The 8,434-nt window shown below is 45.9% G+C and overlaps 1 protein-coding gene across 1 annotated transcript in view; it reads left to right on the forward strand.

Annotated features, from left to right (window-relative positions):
- Positions 1–5,855, forward strand: part of LOC110504364 (coiled-coil domain-containing protein 69) — a 35,886-nt gene extending 30,031 nt beyond the window's left edge. The window contains exons 9-11 of the mRNA XM_036969765.1: positions 1,126–1,245; positions 1,685–1,782; positions 4,589–5,855. Coding sequence (XP_036825660.1) covers positions 1,126–1,245; positions 1,685–1,782; positions 4,589–4,757 — 387 coding nt within the window. The 3' untranslated portion in view covers positions 4,758–5,855. The remainder of the gene's footprint in view (positions 1–1,125; positions 1,246–1,684; positions 1,783–4,588) is intronic.
- Positions 5,856–8,434: the final 2,579 nt, after the last annotated feature.

Genomic DNA, 8,434 nt, shown 5'->3' on the forward strand with positions numbered 1-8,434 from the left:
CTCGCTCTCCCCTTCTCTCGCTCTCCCCTTCTCTCTCGCTCGCTCTCCCCTTCTCTCTCGCTCGCTTTCCCCTTCTCTCTCGCTCGCTCTCCCCTTCTCTCTCGCTCGCTCTCCCCTTCTCTCTCGCTCGCTCTCCCCTTCTCTCTCGCTCGCTCTCGCTTCCCTTCTCTCTCGCTCGCTCTCGCTTCCCTTCTCTCTCGCTCGCTCTCGCTTCCCTTCTCTCTCGCTCGCTCTCGCTTCCCTTCTCTCTCGCTCGCTCTCGCTTCCCTTCTCTCTCGCTCGCTCTCGCTTCCCTTCTCTCTCGCTCGCTCTCGCTTCCCTTCTCTCTCGCTCGCTCTCGCTTCCCTTCTCTCTCGCTCGCTTCCCTTCTCTCTCGCTCTCGCTCCCCTTCTCTCTCGCTCTCGCTCCCCTTCTCTCTCGCTCTCCTCTCTCTCTCTCTCTCTCTCTCCCCTTCGCTCTCGCTCTCCCCTTCTCTCTCGTTTTCTCTCTCGTTCTCCCCTTCTCTCTCGCTCTCCTTCTCTCTCGCTCTCCTTCTCTCTCGCTCTCCTTCTCTCTCGCTCTCCTTCTCTCCCGCTGTCCTCTCCCGCTCCCTACTTTCTCGCTCTCCCCTTCGCTCTCGCTCTCCCCTTCGCTCTCGCTCTCCCCTTCGCTCTCGCTCTCCCCTTCTCTCTCGCTCTCGCTCCCCTTCTCTCTCGTTCTCGCTCTCCTTATCTCCCGCTGTCCTCTCCTGCTCTCCCCTTCTCGCTCTCCCCTTCGCTCTCGCTCTCCCCTTCTCCCCTTCTCCTCTCGCTCTCCTTCTCTCTCGCTCTCCTTCTCTCTCGCTCTCCTTCTCTCCCGCTGTCCTTTCCCGCTCCCTACTTTCTCTCTCACTCTCCCCTTCGCTCACGCTCTCCCCTTTGCTCTCGTTCTTCGCTCTCGCTCTCCTTTTCTCTCCTTCTCTCCCGCTGTCCTCTCTCCTTCTCTCTCGCTCTCTCCTTCTCGCGCGCTCTCCCCTTCACTCTTACACTCGCTCTCCCCTTCTCTCTCTCGCTCTCCCCTTCTCTCAATCTCATTCTCTCTCGCTCTCGCTCTCTCCCCTTCTCTCTCTCTCTCGCTCTTTCCTTCTCTCTCCTTCTCTCTCTCCAGGCCCATGGCAGTCCTGGGCCATTCTGGGAGCAGGAGCAGGAGAGTCTGCTGTTTGTCATTGAGATGAAGAGTGAACGTATTCAGGAGCAGGGAAACAAACTGCTACAGATGCAGGTTCTGGTAGGTTGACTGGGACTAGGACTGGCTGACAGACAGACTCTTAGATTTCTCCTAGTCAAAGTTTATTTAAAGTGCATCATCAGTCTCAATACACTTTACAGAGGAATAAAACAGAAACAAGAAATCTTAGGTGCTCTGCGCTGTCAAAAAATACTCTGGGTTATAGAAGTCTGACACCGTACCCAAACCAAATTAATTTTCTCCTCCCCCCCACACCAAACGCCTTCACGAAACGCAGGTTGAACTATCAAAACAAACTGAACCAATTATATTAATTTGGGGACAGGTCGAAAAGCATTTAACATTTATGGCAATTTTAGTTAGCTAGCTTGCTGTTCCTAGCTAATTTGTCCTGGGATATAAACGTTGAGTTGTTATGTTGCATTTCAGGTAAAATAACAAGTCTTCACCACCTAACTTTGTATTTCTATCACGTCAGGTGGAGAAGAATCTGTCTCTGGAAGACCAGGTCATAACTGTTTTACAGCAGAACGAGGACCTGACGGTTCGGATTGACAACCATCAAAGCCTTATACAGTAAGAACCGCTGCTGCTTATCAGCTGGTATCCACACCATCTCTGTCTGTTGGAATATTCTGTTACCCTGGAGTTGTTGGTAAGTCTGTTAACCTGGAGTTGTTGGTAAGTCTGTTACCCTGGAGTTGTTGGTAACGGTCTGTTACCCTGGAGTTGTTGGTAACGGTCTGTTTCCTTGGAGTTGTTGCTAACGGTCTGTTTCCCTGGAGTTGTTGCTAACGGTCTGTTTCCCTGGAGTTGTTGCTAACGGTCTGTTTCCCTGGAGTTGTTGCTAACGGTCTGTTTCCCTGGAGTTGTTGCTAACGGTCTGTTTCCCTGGAGTTGTTGCTAACGGTCTGTTTCCCTGGAGTTGTTGCTAACGGTCTGTTTCCCTGGAGTTGTTGCTAACGGTCTGTTTCCCTGGAGTTGTTGCTAACGGTCTGTTTCCCTGGAGTTGTTGCTAACGGTCTGTTTCCCTGGAGTTGTTGCTAACGGTCTGTTTCCCTGGAGTTGTTGCTAACGGTCTGTTTCCCTGGAGTTGTTGCTAACGGTCTGTTTCCCTGGAGTTGTTGCTAACGGTCTGTTTCCCTGGAGTTGTTGCTAACGGTCTGTTTCCCTGGAGTTGTTGCTAACGGTCTGTTTCCCTGGAGTTGTTGCTAACGGTCTGTTTCCCTGGAGTTGTTGCTAACGGTCTGTTTCCCTGGAGTTGTTGCTAACGGTCTGTTTCCCTGGAGTTGTTGCTAACGGTCTGTTTCCCTGGAGTTGTTGCTAACGGTCTGTTTCCCTGGAGGTGTTGCTAACGGTCTGTTTCCCTGGAGTTGTTGCTAACGGTCTGTTACCCTGGAGTTGTTGCTAACGGTCTGTTACCCTGGAGTTAACGTTGTTAGGTCTGTACCAGGAAGTCACATTGTAGAAGACTACATGTCAACAAGGCTGTAAATAGATGAACAAACAAACCTAATAATATCTGTTCTAACAAACTTAAATTTAGCAAATGGCTTTGGCATTTAGATCAGATGTGAATGTGGTGCCACTTGGTGGAGAAAGTGGTGAGAATATTTCTTAAAGTTGTGGCAGTTTACAGTACTTTAGTGTAAAAGTTCAATTTCACCATAGAAACTTGTGTAATTTCCTCTTTTACATTAAAGTATATAGATGCTGGATGACTTTTTGGTGCTACTACTACTTATGACAATGCATTTACACTTGTAGAATTTTGATGAACAGTGATTTGAGGTCAGCAAAATATTTATAAAATCTACTTTGCTACAGATTAGTTTTTTTATCACTCATTATGAATGTATTCCTGTCAAACTATCAATGTAATACAGAGCATTCTGAAAGTATTCAGACCCCTTGACTTTTACCACATTGTTACATTATAACCTTATTCTACAAATGATTAAATTATTTTTTTACACACAATACCCCATAGTGATGAAGCAAAAACACATTTTACGTAAGAAACAGAAATATCACATTTTACATTAGTATTCAGACCCTTTACTCAGTACTTTGGTGAAGCACCTTAGGCAGCGATTACAGCCTTGAGTCTTCTTGGGTATGACGCTACAAGCTTGGCACACCTGTATTTGGGGAGTTTCTCCCATTCTTCTCTACAGATCCTCTCAAGCTCTGTCAGGTTGGGTGTGGAGCGTCGCTGCACAGCTATCTTCAGGTCTTTCCAGAGATTGGATTCAAATCCGGGCTCTGGCTGGGCCACTCAAGGACATTCAGAGACTTGTCCCGAAGCCACTCCTGCGTTGTCTTGGCTGTGTGTTTAGAGTCGTTGTCCTGTTGGAAGGTGAACCTTCATCCCAGTCTGAGGTCCTGAGCGCTCTTCTTCAAGGATCTCTCTGTAGTTTGCTCCGTTCATCTTTCCCTTGATCCTGACTAGTCTCCCAGTCCGTGCCACTAAAGAGCATCACCTCTGCCACCACCACACTTCACTCTATGGATGGTATATGCCTGGTGATGAGCGATGCCTGGTTCACATAGTTCCATCTTGGTTTCATCAGACCAGAGAATCTTGTTTCTCATGGTCTGAGAGTCCTTTAGGTGCCTTTTGGCAAACTCCAAGCAGGCTGTTATGTGCCTTATACTGAGGAGTGGCTTCCGTCTGGCCACTCTACCATAAAGGCCTGATCGGTGGAGTGCTGCAGAGATGGTTGTCCTTCTGGAAGGTTCACCCCTCTCGGGTTCTTGGTCACCTCCCTGACCAAGGCCCTTTTCCTCCGATTGGTCAGTTTGGCCGGGCGGCCAGCTCTAGGAAGTGTATTGGTGGTTCCAAACGTCTTCCATTAAGAATGATGGAGGCCACTGTTCTTCCTTCAATGCTGCAGAAATGTTTTGGTACCCTTCCCCAGATCTGTACCTCGACACAGTCCTCTCTCAGAGCTTTGCGGACCATTCCTTAGACCTCATGGCTTGGTTTTTGCTCTGACATGCACTGTCAACGGTGGGACCTTATATAGACAGGTGTGTGCCTTTCCAAATCATGTCCAATCAATTGAACTTACCACAGGTGGACTCCAAGTTGTAGAAACCTCTCAAGGATGAACAATGGAAACAGGATGAACCCGAAAGTCTCATAGCAAAGGGTCTGAATACTTATGTAAATAAGGTATTTCTGTTTTTTGTTTTAAATACAGTGTCATTGTATTATGAGGTATTGTGTGTAAATTGAGGTAAAACATTTATTTAATCAATTTTAGAATAACGATGTAATGTAACAAAATGTGGACAAAGTCAAGGGGTCTGAATACTTTCGTAATGCACTGTCTACGTGTCTTCTAATATTTGTCCTTCCCTGTGCTCCTGCCTGTAGGCAGCTCTCCAAGGAGCACCAGGACCTCCAAGGGACGTTAGACAGGCAGGCAGGTCTCTGTCAGAGGCTCACCCAGGAGAAAGAGCAACTCATGTTTAAACTGAAGCACAGAGACTCCTGTCCTACCTTCCCATCCTTCCCCATAGTGTCTGAGATCTCCCCCAGCTGATCCACCCAGACCGAACAGGACAATCGATTACTTCTGTCTTAATCCTGTCCAGGGTTGCAAGCAGGGATCTGTTAACTTTCCCAAAATTCAAAAATATTTTTTTTCAGTAATCCCTGATTGGAGGATTCCAAGAATCAGGAAGTAATATACACGGAGGGATTTCTCCAACCTGGAATTTTTCAAGTGAAATTTCTGAAAAATCTGGGGATTGTGGGAACGTTTCGGGGCTTTTGCAACCCTACTGTAATCCTACTTTGACAACCAAAGTCCAGGTACCTTTACAAAGGGCTATAGTCACATGTTTGATGGAACCTGATGCCAAAAAAATTGTTTTAAAGGTTTTATACCTGCTGTGCCGTAGAGTACATAATGTTTCTGTAGCAGTATGGTATTCATACAACAGGACTGTTTTTTTTTTTACTGTTGGACTTAACTGACACCCTGCTGTTCAACTGAGATTCTCATAGTTGTGTTACTGTTCAACTGATATTATAGGTGAATGTGACAGTGTTCACTTTGATGGTTTGAATTGCAGTTGGAGAGGCAGATGTTTAATCATGTAGCACGTAGCTAGTAGCTACATCTTTATTTATCTACCTTCTCCCTGAGACACTATTACGACGTCTGTCAAAGTTTTACGTCACTGAATAAGGAGTAAATGTTACAGGATATAATGCAGTGTATATACAATTTAAACAGTAACTTTAGACAGTTTTTGTATTATATGTTTGACTTTTTTGTTTCATACAGTATGGGAAATGGATTGCCATGGTTGTTTTATTTTTGCAGATGAGGACATTTGTGACTTTTTTTTTTTTAAAGTTACAAAGAACCAAAAGCACTTCTCAGTGTTTTTAATTTGTATTTCTTCTGATGCACTAGCACTTTTAATCAGTATTTTACTAGTACTAAATGTGAGAAAGGTTGCTGTAAAAAAAAGTTTTTTACTCTTGTTTACTCCTGTGTTTTACATTTTTGTTTGTTTACATTGACATTTGAATAATTTAGCCAACTCCTTTATCCACAAAGGCAGCGGATAGATCTAGGAGGAGAGAGAGAGCTTGAGTTACAATAAACATCTGCATCTGAACCACTGTACTTTGTGTTTGTGTGAAATGTGTCAGTGTCTCCACTAGGGGGCATGTTGTGTGAAATGTGTCAGTGTCTCCACTAGGGGGCATGTTGTGTGAAATGTGTCAGTGTCTCCACTAGGGGGCATGTTGTGTGAAATGTGTCAGTGTCTCCACTAGGGGGCATGTTGTGTGAAATGTGTCAGTGTCTCCACTAGGGGGCATGTTGTGTGAAATGTGTCAGTGTCTCCACTAGGGGGCATGTTGTGTGAAATGTGTCAGTGTCTCCACTAGGGGGCATGTTGTGTGAAATGTGTCAGTGTCTCCACTAGGGGGCATGTTGTGTGAAATGTGTCAGTGTCTCCACTAGGGGGCATGTTGTGTGAAATGTGTCTGTCTCCACTAGGGGGCATGTTGTGTGAAATGTGTCAGTGTCTCCACTAGGGGGCAGGTTGTGTGAAATGTAATAAGCTAGTGTTAATTGTTTTAACTTTTTATATTCCATTTGACAGAACTCCTAGTCCTATTCTCTATTCTTATTTAGTGTGTATTATCTTCCTATGTATACCAAAAGGCTCTTCTCAGATATTTAAAAAACAATAATAATTTAGTCTTAGGTAACAGTTATTTTTTTCCATACTGTGTGTAATGCGTTGTGATAAACGCTGGGGGGCAGAACAGGACAGTTGTGTGGAAAGAGTTGATGATGAGTATTGCTTTGGCTAGGTCCTGTTCTGCTTTATTTTCTGTCACATTGTATTTGTATTCTCCAGTATGTTTTCACAGAAAGGAAAAGGCTGTCGCAATGAAATAATAATGAACATTTTATGTATTTGTCAAGTCAATGTGGAAAACATGTGAAAGTGCAGAAAAGATACTGATGATAATTTGTTTTAGGGTATAGTCACTTTATAATATCTAAAGGGTTAATTAGTTCCTAATTTATGAAATAATTTACCCCGCAAAGGGGTAAATGAGGTGATTTGAGAAGGTGTCGGATGGGACTAACAACAACCACAAAGGTGAAGCTGATTGACACATTCATTGGTGACTTTTGAACCCTGGTGCTTGAACCCCCCCTTGTGCTTTGCTCAGGGCTGATGGGGAGCAGAGGAGGTGAAAGTGGGACCCCTCTCACCCCCCCTCTCTGTCTCGTTGCGGCCGGCAGCGGAACCGTTTGCTCAGCGGATGTAAAAAAGGATCACTATGTCAATGGATGTTTGACAAGCCAGGACAATACCTGGTGGGGCTCCACGCTAACTGCAGGTCAAACCCCTGGCTGTGGTGTCACCCAGTTCCCAGGGCATATCACAGTCACCTGGGGGAACACCTTTCTGCGTTTGGCCTCCCAAATGGCATCCGAGCAACAATACAGCATCCTGTTACCACTCCCAGTCACAATGAGGAGCATGTCAACCCCATCTGCACACAGACACACACAGTCTAGCTAGCATGGCAACTCCGCCTCCAGTCTAGGGTTAACCTGTGGAAACTAACCCTAGACTGGAGGCTGAACCTGTGGAAACTAACCCTAGACTGGAGGCTGAACCTGTGGAAACTAACCCTAGACTGGAGGCTGAACCTGTGGAAACTAACCCTAGACTGGAGGCTGAACCTGTGGAAACTAACCCTAGACTTGAGGCTGAACCTGTGGAAACTAAACCTAGACTGGAGGCTGAACCTGTGGAAACTAACCCTAGACTGGAGGCTGAAGCTGTGGAAACTAACCCTAGACTGGAGGCTGAAGCTGTGGAAACTAACCCTAGACTGGAGGCTGAACCTGTGGAAACTAAACCTAGACTTGAGGCTGAACCTGTGGAAACTAACCCTAGACTGGAGGCTGAAGCTGTGGAAACTAACCCTAGACTGGAGGCTGAAGCTGTGGAAACTAAACCTAGACTGGAGGCTGAAGCTGTGGAAACTAAACCTAGACTGGAGGCTGAAGCTGTGGAAACTAAACCTAGACTGGAGGCTGAACCTGTGGAAACTAACCCTAGACTGGAGGCTGAAGCTGTGGAAACTAACCCTAGACTGGAGGCTGAAGCTGTGGAAACTAAACCTAGACTGGAGGCTGAAGCTGTGGAAACTAAACCTAGACTGGAGGCTGAACCAGTGGAATCTAACCCTAGACTGGAGGCTGAACCTGTGGAAACTAACCCTAGACTGGAGGCTGAACCTGTGGAAACTAACCCTAGACTGGAGGCTGAACCTGTGGAAACTAACCCTAGACTGGAGGCTGAACCTGTGGAAACTAACCCTAGACTGGAGGCTGAACCTGTGGAAACTAACCCTAGACTGGAGGCTGAACCTGTGGAAACTAAACCTAGACTGGAGGCTGAACCTGTGGAAACTAAACCTAGACTGGAGGCTGAACCTGTGGAAACTAACCCTAGACTGGAGGCTGAAACGGTGACCTGTCCTCTGTCTGTTACCTCCTCACTTTCATTTTTTTTTTTACTATTTTACTTTCCCCACGAATTGCCTTTTGTTGATTTGTTAGAGGTTAATAAAGTCTGATTTACTATAACCACCAAGCCAAAACACCCACAATGCTTCCCTTTGAAACGGAGTCATGACAGAGACACAGCACTATCGTTAATATTCCTG

This window comes from Oncorhynchus mykiss, chromosome 31 (genome assembly GCF_013265735.2).
Source record: "Oncorhynchus mykiss isolate Arlee chromosome 31, USDA_OmykA_1.1, whole genome shotgun sequence".
Classification (NCBI taxonomy): Eukaryota; Metazoa; Chordata; class Actinopteri; order Salmoniformes; family Salmonidae; genus Oncorhynchus; species Oncorhynchus mykiss.